The sequence below is a fragment of the Parasteatoda tepidariorum genome, chromosome 6 (assembly GCF_043381705.1).
Source record: "Parasteatoda tepidariorum isolate YZ-2023 chromosome 6, CAS_Ptep_4.0, whole genome shotgun sequence".
Taxonomy (NCBI): domain Eukaryota; kingdom Metazoa; phylum Arthropoda; class Arachnida; order Araneae; family Theridiidae; genus Parasteatoda; species Parasteatoda tepidariorum.
The window spans coordinates 19,366,696-19,380,037 of NC_092209.1; the positions used below are offsets into that span (position 1 = coordinate 19,366,696).

The following is a 13,342-nucleotide window of genomic DNA, read 5'->3' on the forward strand; positions in this document are numbered from 1 at the left end:
CTAATAATTGAAACGGACTGAGGACAGTACGCTCCTATTTGGTATCATATGTCTAACTTGAGTATCTATGCTAATAGGAAAATTATATTTATTTATCTGTAGCTACATCCAGAATTATGTATTTATATCAAACTTCTTTATATATTCTTTTTTATCTTTCGTATTGTTTAAATAAATATTCTTGTAGATATTTACAGTATCCTTGTAGATATTATTTAATTATTTCTACATCTTTGAGAGTATTCCAAAAACAATTTACGGTGTTAAATTTCGTTATTAGGATACCCTTCCCGTAAACGGACAACTCTCAAAAACGGACAAATTTTTTGGTCCCAAGAATGACCGCTTAACGGAGGCTTCACTGTATATATATTGAAATAAACTACATATTCCTCCAGTTTTGCATTTTTCAAATTGTCATCGCATCAAAAACTGTGACATCTATGGCAATAACGATTGATGATAAAACCTGAATTTATGATGAAATCTCAAGAATCGGAATCATCAAAAAGGAGTTAGTTATTTGTATGTTTTGAGATTCACATGTTTTAATAAATAATATTGCATTAAAAATAGCAAGATTTTAAAAATTATGCAAAAATTTGTAGAGATAATTGCCGAACAATTTATTAGAATAATTGCATTAAATAGTGAATACTCAGGTGCACAATTTGACTTATGATAATATTGGGATTTTCAGAAATCATGTGGAAATCAACAGCAATAACCTTTAAAAAAAAAAGCTATTGAAACGTCGCAAGGATTTACTGCAAATCAAGTGTGTCATAAAGTCATTTTTCAAAGGCATAATTCAAATTTTGCGTATCATAATAATGTAGGAATTTCAAAAAGTATGACGAAATCAATTGCATTAACTGCAAAAAAGAGAGGATGAAATGGGGATTTACGATGGTATCAAGTGTGTTGAAACATAAAAATTAAAAAGCATGATTTAAAATTTTCATACCGTAATATCACATTAAAAATTAATTCTATCTAATTATAGCCAAATAAAAAAGTAGGCAAATTTATCACGTTGGTTGAATGATTCTTCAGTTACAAATCTAAATTTGCAACTCCTTAAAATCCAAATTTAAAAGAAAACTTTTTCCTAGAAAATGGGCTTAAACATTTTTGACATTTCGGAATAACTTTTTGGATTATCTATTTTATACTTTTGTGTTTGCCTCAGTAGTTTCTTAGTTTTAGCCAAATTTATTTTTCTTTTCTAGTCTCATGTTCTCAAAGTTTATCTGAAGTTGCGTACTTCTCTAACAAATCTGCTTGAAAAAAGTTGTTATCCCACATGAATGAGAAAAACAGACAGTGCTGATAAAGGTGGAATAAATGTCTCGTTAGTGAGATTTTGTATAAGTAATGAAATTTATATTTTAGATTAGCAGATCTCCAAGAAAATTTTGTCAGAATATTAATAATCAATTCGTGGAACTCCTTGAATCAATGGTATTTAGATTTGCAGAAGAATCACATGCCTGGTTTTGATAATGGTTGAACTCAATAGAATGTTTTGATCCTTAAATTTGAGAGAATGTTCATAACATTTTAATACAAAATTTATTTTACTGATCACTCAGAAAATTTTAAGAAATTTCCATTAACTGAAAAAGCTTTTTACCACACCATTTTTTTTTACACAACACAGATTTCATTGTAAATAAAAATTCTTTTGAACAATAATACTTAAATAATAACGTAATAAAAAATTCTTAAATTATCATACCCCCTTCAAAATGTCTTTCAGAGCAACAAGTTTGCCACCCTCAGATCCAGTGAATTTGAGTTCTTGTTTTATAGTTTCCACTGCAGTGTTCCTACAAGTATACAGGAATAATTATACATTTATATAGTTTTAAATTAATACAGCATAAATAAAATAATTTTAATAAATTATTTTAAATAAAAGAAACAAAAATAATAAGTAATTGAGTATGATTTCCTACTACATGCAGGATAATAAGTTTCACAGTAATTTAAGACAAGATTAATTTACTTATTAAGTGAAGTCTTACTTAAATTTCTTTTCTAAAGAACACATTAGAGCTTATTCAAAAAGGAAAAAGGCAGCAAAAATTTTAACTTTTAATTTTTGGATTTAATTTGAAAATATATACACTGGTTATCATAAATTAAGGAAAATTCACAAAAATCGCGATAACTCAAGNTGCACGGTTTGGCTTACTTTTGAAAGAGTTATCGCTATTTTTGTGATTTTTCCTTAATTTATGATAACCAGTGTATAAATAAAATATTTTTATTTTATTATACTTTTTGAAAAACGAAGGAGAAAAAAACCAAAGAAGAATTTTAAAAAACTTACTTGGATCCAACTGCAACACAAACAAGGCTATCCAGGTTCAATTTGCACCACTCTTCAACCTCATGGCTAAAAGTAGCACTGTACATAGCTCTCTTTAATTCTGCAGAGTCACATGCATTATAAATGGTTGCTAGTTGATCTCGAAATCCCTTTTCACCAGTCTCAAACAATTTGTCACATTCGTCCACAACTAACCACTGAACCCTTTGAAATATAATCTCCATTAAAAATTCAGAAATTGTAAAACAAAAAGTAAATTATGGATATGATAATTTTAAGAGTAGACTAAGTAACTCCTTAAAATCTGAATATGTAGTAAAAAGGAGTTCTCGATAGGAATAAAAAAGGGCAAGGTGATTCCTAACAGAAAAGGGCACTTTGAGTTTTGAAAGGGCACTCACTTATCATCATGAAAATTTAATAACTGAATTTGATGATCAGCAATTTTTGAGTTACCGTTTTATCTGTATATTTCAAAAAATATTTTTCACTCATTATCTAAAGAGAAAAATTTGTAGTTTATAAATAATAATTAAAGGCGTGCTTAAAGGCTATCTTTGTAGATGCATTTTTTTTTCCTTCAAAAAACAAGAAACAAAAATTTTTTTTTGATAAACAGCTTAAAAGATATTTTCTATAATTTACACCGAAAATTATTTTAAAAAATTATCCAAAAATATTTTTATTTAGAAAAATAGTTTTAAAATTTAAAATCACTAAAAAAATTTATTAATATTCCCCCTTCACTAAAATAAGAGACCATTGAGAATAATCCTAAACCATTTGAGAATAATCCTAAAAAAGTAAATATTTGTGATAGGAATCAGAATTAAACCTATAAACACGAATAATTTCACGAGTGTGTAATTATTATTTAGAAACACTGAATAAATTTTTTTCAAAACGGAATCTGAATAAAAAGCTTAAGGGATTTTTTCTATAATTCATACTGAAAATTATTAGAAAATAAACATTTATAAGTGCATTAAAAAAATTATTTATTTAAAAAATAATTTTAAAATTTAAAATCAATTAAAAATTTATTAATATAACCCTTTGAAAAAAGAAAAGCTTATAAAAATTTAACTAGTTAAGAATAATCCTAACAAAGTAAATAATAGCAATAGTAATCAGAATTAAACCTATAAACACAGATAATTTCTTTGTGCAATTATTATTTTAACAGTTAATTAATTTTTCTTACAAATAAAATATGAATAAAAAGGCAGTGTTTCAAGGGATGGCAAACTTATTTTCATAAAAGGGCAAAGAGGGTGCAGTTACAAAGATTAAAGGACAGGCAGGACGGGCCGTCTTTCTAAAAATGCTTAGGGAGAACACAGAGTAAAATGCATGCTGTATATACAGTAAAAAGAATACAAATAAAATTTAAAAATAACATCTTAATGTATTTCAATTAATTCATCTCCAAAAAATGGTCTTTACCTTGAATTATTCAAAGATCCTTTAGAAACTAACCTTGTTTTATAATTGAATGAAAGACTAAATGACAGATAAATTTAAGCTAACTAATTTATTTACAGCATAATCAAGATTCATAAAAATATTTATCACAAAATATTTTTTTAAAAATAGTAGTTATCTGGAATTAAAAAATAACAAATTGAACCTACTTGTTTAAGCTGATAACAGGAGGATCATTTTGAAGTAAATATATCAGTCTGTTAGGTGTAGAAATTAGAATATCTGTAAGAAAAACCAAAAATCTTTACTTAAACATTGAAATAATAACAATACTTAACTTTCTAAATGAAAATTATTCATAACTCAGAGTATTTGCTTCCTGTTAACTTCACACTCATAGATAATCAAAGATATATTACATAATTATAAATCCTCAAAAAATTTATTTTGGGATCTTTAATTAATAAAAATTATCTAAGGAAAAAAGAAGGAACACTTGCATGCTTTTATTTACTGCTTAGTCTTCTTAAAGGAAACTGTATTTAATGCAAAAAAGGTCATAATAATAAATAAATAAATGAAATTAATCTGAATTTTTTTAATTTGCTGGGAACTCATTGGAAAATTTTCACCAAAAAATTTTAACAGTAACAAGTAATAAGAATTTCTTAATCTAAGGGAATCTGAGAAGAAATATATTGTCACATACCATGCTTTTTCAAATACTTTGGACGTTCTTTAACAGAATTGACATCTTCAATAATTAAGGATCTCAGACCTGTGCCCTCAGATAATTTTATACAAAAGGAATGTATCTGTTTAGCTAGTTCTCTAGTAGGTGCTAATACAACAGCTCTGATTCCTCCCTTTACAGGACCCTGAAAGGGAAAAATATTATAATTTAAAAAAACTACCATTAAAAATAAACTATAAAAGCATAAATTAGTGATATAAAATATTGCATCTTTAAATTATTCTCCTTTAAAATTAATTGAAATAAATACATTTTAAGATTTGACTTCTATGTGAAAAACTGAATATTTCTCTATCTCTTAGAATGTTAGTAAACCATTCACATATAAAGGATCAAGCAATTGAAGAGAACAATTAAAAGATTTCTTTGTAAAAGTCTTAACTATTATTGAAAATTAGAGCTCTTTGCAAGAAACATTATAATATATATATATATACAGTGAAACCTCCGTTAAGCGGACATTTATGGGATCAAAAAATTTGTCCGTTTACGGGAAGGGTACCCTAATAACGAAATTTAACACCGTAAATTGTTTTTAGAATATTCTCAAAGATGTAGAAATAATTAAATAATATCTATAACGATACTGTAAATATCTACAAGAATATTTATTTAAACAATAAGAAAGATAAAAAAGAATATATAACGAAGTTTGATATAAATACATAATTCTGGATGTTGCTACAGATAAATAAATATAATTTTCTTATTAGCATAGATACTCAAGTTAGACATATGATACCAAATAGGAGCGTACTTTCCTCAGTCCGTTTCAATTATTAGGTTCACATCCCCTTACACCTACTTATCATTTGATAGGGAACATGGTTAATACCTTCTTGGAAAATAAACCTCCCATGATTCACAGAAAAAAAAGTAATGCATACCTGTAAGTCATGAGGACCTATGGAGATGATTATTCACAATTGATCAGCTATCAAGTGTCTGAATAAATGTTTCATTTATATAAACACCTCAAAGATTATACTTCTGTTCTCTTTTTTTTACCCCAGTTGTGTTAAATACAGTCTTCAAATTGATAAGAAAATTAAAGAAATTTTCAATGGGGAAGAAGCATTGAGAGAAGTCATTTCAACTTGAGGGGTCTCATAACCTGTGTGGTCCAGATGAAAAGATCAAAAGATGCCGATGTCAGAATTATTTCAGGAGTGCAGTACCATTTTCTCTCCTTTCTTTACAAAGATAAGGCAAGGTGACAGGAGAAAGATTGATTTTTCGGTGGTGAAATAGCTTAACAATATTTTTAGTTATGGATAAGGCAAAAAGTTTTATTTACATGCTTTAAAAATGGTGAAAAGTTGCATTTTTTTAGCTTGCAATTTATTTAGAAAAAGTAGTGTCCGGTTTGTAGAGATAAAAAACAACGTTTCAGGACCAAAATGACTGTCCGCGTCCGGTTACGGGAGTGTCCGCTTTGTGGAGAATGTTCGTAATGGTTTATTCATAGAAGATTCCCGGGGAATTAAAAATATGTCCGTATTGAGAGGCGTCCGTTTTGCAGGAGTGTCCATAACAGGAGGTTTCACTGTATATATATATATATATAAGTTTTAATAAAAAGTACCTATTAGTTATGCTATAACTAAAACAATTTGATATTTTAATTAAACGTTTACAATTATTGGGTATGTAATTATTACAAACCAATCCCTGTATAAATTAAATGAGCTTGAACATAGTTTTGTTCAAGCTCATCTCATAATTTTGTAAAAACAAAGACCCACTTAGTCGGATATCAAATGAAGAATAAATCAATCTAGATCAGGAAACATTAAAAAAAAAATCAATTATTTTAAAATGCTCTTCATTGTTTATTTATAGAAACTAAAAATTTAGTAAGATCCAAAAGTACTTGCATATATATAAACATAAAATAAAATTGCATAATTGAAGTATGTTTACTAAACAGCATATTGTTTTAAATACTGCTAATTAAAAATCATCTTTTCAAACTATCACTCTACTTTCATCCATATTTAGTCTCTTTTTTTTCTTTTTTTCTTCCTAATCTGAACATCAAATAGTAATTTATATACATTTCCCTCCCATTATTTCTGGGGATAAAACTTTTATTATCAATCAAATCAAACTTTAAAAAAAATAATAATAATCACATTTATGACTTAATAATATCACGTTCAAAATCACAGCATGACTTAAATCTACAATCATTATTAAAAAAAACAGGAGACTTTTTTTTTCTTTTTAAGGATTTAACTTTCTTAAAAATCAACAAATTCCTTTTTTTAAAAATAAATATAAAAAAATAAAAAGAGAGAGTCGATTTATTAAAGATTTTTATAAATTGAAAAAGGATATGATTTGAGCTTCTGGCTATATTATTGCAGTTCTTATTTTGGAAAGGCTGTGATGCAGGTATCTATTTTATCCCATCTCCGAACATTTTACTTTCATAATAATTTATTATTAGAAGAAAATAACAAAACAAGAGGGTATAACTCATTGTGAACATTTTTTATTATTATTAGATTTACCTTATTATTCTTTTTATTAAAAAGAATCAGATTCGCAAAATAAATATTGTCCCAGAGTCTAACTGAATTTGGGTGTAAGACTTTCTTTCAAAACACACAATTAGTTACCTTCAGATTATGAATCAATGGAATGAGGAATGCTGCAGTTTTGCCAGATCCAGTTGGAGCACAAGCAAGTAGTTGACGATTCTAAAATATAAGCATACCATTGAAAATACAACAGAAATAAGAATTGACATTTAAGAAATGATATCAATGCCTTTAAAAAAAAAAATTCAGCAGCAACTTACATGTATCATTAAAGGTACAGCCTGCATTTGAATTGGAGTAGGTTTTGAATAATTCAGCTTCATAATATTTTCCAATAGTAGAGGAGAAACATCATAATCAGAGATTAGTTGATCAAATGCTTCCATGGGATCTGGAACATCATCACCCACAACATATATTTTATTAACTCGACGGAAATGAGTAACCTGAAGATAGAGAAGAAATTTGAAGAAAAATATATGACATTCTTAAAAATATTTATTTTAGCTGATGCTTTTCAATTCCTGTAAGTGTAAGAAATTTTTCCAAGGTCAGAACTTGGAAAAATTCCTTACACTTACAAGAAATAGAAACGAAGTGCAACTTATATTGGTCAACTTCTCAAGAAGGAAGGATCATTGTTTCTCTTATGATACCCAATATCATATTATTCTTATGAGTACCATGTTATTCACATATTTCCTTTATATTATGAATCAAAGTAAAGATAAATGTAATTACATTTTTCTTAATATGCATATTTCTCATACATCTTTAAAATTACAAAATGAACTACAATACCACCTTATTTACATTAGATATTTCTATTATATTATTAATCAAAGCAAAGATAAATGTAATGAAATTTTTCTTAATATGCATATTTTTCATGTATCTTTAAAATGAGATTACAAAATAAACTACAACTTGTTAAATTTGATATGAAATAATTAGTTTTTCTTAAAAAAAAAAGATCTGTATATTTTGTTAGTTATGCATGATAATTATTTTTAATAAATAATTATTTAAAATATCAAAACACAAGAACAAATATGCTAGAAAAATTATATTTCATCCATTTCAATCCTTCAAAATTTATTTTGTTATGCTTGTAAACTTATTTGTTATGAAAGCTTTTCACTGTTTTGCACATGGTCAACTCAATATGCTTAGTAATGTAATTGTCCTGCTGAAACTCACAGGTTTTTGAATGCTATGTCCTTTTACCCTTCATTTGTACCACAAAAAATAACACAAAATTTTTTTTGTTGAGGTTTTAAGCTCTGCTGTTATGACGTATTATTATTAACTAAGCATTGGAGAGTTTTAATGATTTTCCCCAAATTTTTTAAACAAATTTTTTTTGATAATATTCCAAATATTCCTGTACTAGTAGAATCACCAATGAATTTATGATTTTCTATGTTGGTTTTATTGCGCAAATAAAGCCAAAATAGAAAAAATAAAAAAAGCATAACAAATTACCTCTTCTTTCCTAATTTTTATCAACTGCATTGCAGACAATCTTTTCTTTTCTTTTTTCTTAACAGGTTTTTCAGTTTTTTCTTTATCAGTTCCTTCTTCTTCATCTGATGAACTATCACTGGAATCTAGAAAATATCATTACTTATATTGTTGTCTAAATGATAAAACTTATTAATAATAGAAAAAACTAATTGGCTCAAACAATACACTTTTCGAGTTTATATTATTGGTAATTTGAACTTAGATTTGTTCTAAATAAATTTAATAAACAGAACAAAAAAATTAAAATCTCCTATTCAATCCCTTAACTAAATAAACAGACCAAACATAGTTAAATGAATAAAATCTAATGACTTAGTGCCTAGTCCCTGATTTAGTCAAATCTAAGGATTTGAGGACCCTTAAAGCATCTCAAGAATACTTTGTAGACTTAGAAGTGATCACCTTAAGCAAAAGCAAATAAGATTTGAAAATGGAAGAAAAAATTTTCCACCATGTAAAACAGTAACATTTTAGGATCTCCAGAACACATTCTGGTCTGCCTTAACAATACTGAGGGGTATTTATTCCTAAACACATCAATGGTTGCCTCAAATGATATGAAACTTTTGCAATTTCAAGGACCTGGATTAGAACTAAGAGTTGGGACTATGGTAGCAAGTACCACTACTAAACTATTAATGTTTTAGTTAGAACTATCATAATATTTTTTGTTTAAGCAGGACATTCTACACTTGAAATTAAGAAAACAATATAAAACATTTTTGTTTGTCAACTTACTTAAAACATCCATTAATTTTATTTTTGAAGTACTAAAAAAATTAGTACATTAGTTTTAAACTGAAGAATCATACAATAATGAATCTCAGATTACTTTTGAAATTGTTTATTTATTTAAAACATTTAAATGATAAGATTTGATTATTTTGTGTCAGAGAGAGGTATAACATTTTTACAGCATATCTAAGAATTGAGAAAAAGGTTTTAACAAGATAAAATGAAAATTAACCTGATGAACTAATTTCTTTTTCTTGCCTTCTTTTTTCTTCAATGCCACCATTTTGGCTTGCATTCAATTCCTCAAACTTCTTCTTCTTATTCCGCTTAGCATTCTATAAGTAATACAAAAATTATAATTCGATAAAATGAATCTTGAATGTTTCAAGTAAAATCAACAGCTATTTTTAAATAAATGATTTAAATCAAACTTTACTAAAGAGATAAATTATACACAAATTTAAAAAAAAATTTAATAAAATTTCCACATATTTTTCATGTTTCTTGTCATTTTAATGAAAATAATCAAATAAAAAATATAGAACAAAATATGAATACAAATTTTGCAATTTTTAAGGCAAGACAATTAGTAAAACACTTCTTCTTGCAATGTCATCCAAATAATTTATGGTATTTAAAGTAATTTTATATTTAAAAATAAATAAAATAAGAAATACTTGAATGATAATGAAGGTATGTAAGATGATTTTTGATTGCAAAACTGCTTAACAAATTAAATTTGTTTAAATTATCAGGGATCTGCCTAGGTTTTTCTGAGAGGTACCTATTTTGTGAAAATTTAGACATAATTTGGGAAAAATTAAAAATTATATAGAAAAATCAACACAAAAATATGGATTTATCGTTTCTTAAGGGATACAAAAATAAAATTTTAAGAAAAAGTATTTTGTGAAACTATCATTTTTCGTGAAGTTGAATTAGTGAAACTACCGTTTTTCCTAAAGTTGAATTTGTGAAGGTACCGCTTAACGGTAGTAAATTAGGCCTGGGCAGACCCCTGATTATGTTTAAAATTTATACCTGCTTGCACCAAAATAAAGGGTTTTTAAGCTTTAAAAAAAAAAAAGAAATTTTAAATATACATAGCGGTTTGTCAGGAAGTCAATACAAGTTAAATCCTTTGAGTAAATTTTCATTTGTGAAGCTGTGAAGCTTTTTAATTTTAGTTTTCAATACGTCATTGGTTGGTTGTCACTAAAATCTATAAACCTTTTTACTGTAGGTACAGATACCAAAATATTCCCAAGTGAAAAGAAAAGAATCACAAAACTCCTGAAAATTAATCTTTCTAAATTAATAATTTCCTAAAATTAACCTTATAAAATTGTTTAACAAATTATTACAATATAATAACTAACTTTCACAATATTAACTGATCTAGGAAATCTTTTAAATCACGGTCTCAGAAAGCATGCACAATGACCAATTAGCAAGAGAGTCAGTGTTAATTTTATGGCAAAAATATGCAACTGTGAGAGCATCTCTTATTTTGGTGATGTTTAATGCTCATACAGAAAAAACAGTGAAAATGACTAAAAAGAGAGATTCTATTAATATTAAGAATCGAAATAATAGGAAAATTGAAAATATTAAAAGCAGCATAAGCTCCAAGGAGCACCCAATTCCACGCTATAAATCTAAAAGGAATTAAAATATCAATTGAAAAAACGCTTTGGGTAAAATATTTTTCAAAATACACTGAAAATAAGAATCAACAATAAACTAGTAGCGTTAGAGTTTTTAGATTGTGAATTTATGGAGTTTAAATATAAAAAGATTTTTTTACTAGTTTCGGGTGATCGTAACCAAAATTCTCTACTAACAGACGAAGCATTTTGAAAATAACATAAACATTATTTTATCCATTATACATAAGCATGGTAATTCATATGTTAAATTAAAAGTGTCAACAGATTATCATAAGCTAATTTTGGTTTATTGCAGATTTCATGGTACAAAAAGAGAATATATTTCAACACGTGTTTTAATGGAACTATTAAACGCAAAAGACTTTAATATTTCTTAAGTGTATTCGAACCTTTAATTTGTTCTCTCTTCGACGAGGTTTGCATGGATCGAAACTTGTTCCGAAAGCGACAATTTTAAATAATTCAAGACTTCTTTCCATATTAAGTTTAAAATTTCCCTAATATTCACTTCCAATCAGATTGAGCTTTGTTTGTTTACATTAGTATAAATGAATTGTTGCCATATCATACTAAATGCAGTTTAAAAAAATTTAAAAAAGAATTTTTAATGCAACAGACGGGCAGAATTAAATAAGCGGAACAGGTTTGTTAGAAATGTAAATAAACAAATTATAGTTTCATGTTCTTAAGTTCAGATTTATGGTTCATTTTTTAATTAAAGCGAATGAGTAATTTTATTTGAATTTTCAAAAAGTATCCTTTGTTTGAAATATTTATAATAATTCCCCCTAATCTTAATAAGTAAGTACTCTCGTTGAGTTTTCACTGACTTTTTGTCATACTTTCTTTTTCTATAGAAATGCTAGTTTGTGTATCTGCATTTTTTATTTTTTTTAAAGAAATGAGTTTCATAATTTTAGAGTTACGTCTAAAATAGATGTAGTGTATTTTCCCTGATAAGTTTATTGCATTTTTCCGATACGTTGAAATGACCTGTTGTATTTTAAAATGCCTGATAACAATAACAACAACAAATATTTATTGAGTTTTCTTATTATTTGGCAGTCAATAAACTTTTAAAGAAAATTTTGAGACTTTCCCCTCATCCCTTTCTCTTTTCTCTACCTTTTAAAATACTGGGAATATTTTCATATTATATCGTGATCTACCGGACAATAATCGTCATGATGTAGGAATATCCCCCAAAATACTAATTTCTTTAAGTGTAGACTTTTACAAACATGACATTATTATAGGCTAACATCACATTGGTACGTATCCATTTTTCCTACTCAGGTAAATTCAGTTATTTTATTATTTAATTAATCAAATAAAAGAAGTTGAAAAAAAAAACAAATAAATGTATACTGTTTTTTATTGGCAACATTGTCACCTACACCAGAAAATGGAGAAATACTGTAGCATTTTTCAAGGAAATTTTTTAAATTATTTTATCATTTCAAACAGAAGATTTTTATATTGGTGCCTACCACAAGAGTTGCTAAATTTAGAGACAATTGTATCGGTATCTCTTTAAAAATTAGTTTAATAATTTTAGATTTGCATTTAAAATACGCTTAGAATATATGCCTTTGTTGCCTGCATCAGCAAAATGGATAAGTACCGTAGCATTTTGCAGGGAAAGTGTTTTATGTTATTTCATCATATCAAAGAAAATATTTTCATATTGGTACCTACTACAAAAAGTTGCTAAATTTTGAAGAAAACTGGGCTATGGCACATGAGAAACTAAACAATATCACAGAAGGGCACCAACTTGAAGGGTTTCCTGAGGAAAACCTTTTTGCATTTTTTTTTTCTTTTAATTTTTGCAAGTTAAAAAACCTTTTGGCTTGGGCAAAGTTAGTTGGTACAAATAGGTACTCATACAAAAACATCCCTGTATCAAAAATTATAAATTAATTTTATAACCAATAAAGATATCAAATATTTCACTGCAATTTAATACATTCCATTTTTCTAGATTTTTCCTTATGGATGTGTCAAAATGTTCTCAACTAGGACTGGGCGATATTAGAAATTATATATCGTGATATATCGTCAGTTTTGCATCGCGATATAGCGATGTATCGCGATATAGTATTTTTGAATTTCATTTACTTTAAGGCACAGAAAGTCAGATTTCTATCAAGACTTCATACGCATATTGATTTAAATCAATTTATAAATTTGAAAATATATATGTTTTGCTAAAGAAAGATATTAAATAAATTGACTAAGATGTACAAATCTTACTTAAAATATTTATTGAAAAAATGTGTGTAGATACAGAATGAAATATTTGCACTTCTTTATCGTTTATAAGGTATAAGCAGTCTTAATTTAA

The 13,342-nt window shown here is 26.8% G+C and overlaps 2 protein-coding genes across 2 annotated transcripts in view; one reads left to right on the forward strand and one right to left on the reverse strand.

Moving 5' to 3' along the window:
• The window catches only part of LOC107449655 (DExD-box helicase 52), a 19,514-nt gene extending 7,954 nt beyond the window's left edge, over positions 1–11,560 (reverse strand). The window contains exons 1-9 of the mRNA XM_043054766.2: positions 11,385–11,560; positions 9,558–9,660; positions 8,549–8,673; positions 7,324–7,509; positions 7,142–7,222; positions 4,473–4,641; positions 3,973–4,045; positions 2,339–2,542; positions 1,742–1,832 (exon numbers count right to left, since the gene is read on the reverse strand). Of these exons, the coding sequence (XP_042910700.1) occupies positions 1,742–1,832; positions 2,339–2,542; positions 3,973–4,045; positions 4,473–4,641; positions 7,142–7,222; positions 7,324–7,509; positions 8,549–8,673; positions 9,558–9,660; positions 11,385–11,474 (1,122 nt within the window). The 5' untranslated portion in view covers positions 11,475–11,560. The remainder of the gene's footprint in view (positions 1–1,741; positions 1,833–2,338; positions 2,543–3,972; positions 4,046–4,472; positions 4,642–7,141; positions 7,223–7,323; positions 7,510–8,548; positions 8,674–9,557; positions 9,661–11,384) is intronic.
• Positions 11,561–11,693: 133 nt separating this feature from the next.
• The window catches only part of LOC107449649 (methyltransferase 2), a gene marked incomplete in the record, with an annotated part of 14,211 nt that continues 12,562 nt past the window's right edge, over positions 11,694–13,342 (forward strand). The window contains 1 exon segment of the mRNA XM_071182070.1: positions 11,694–11,715.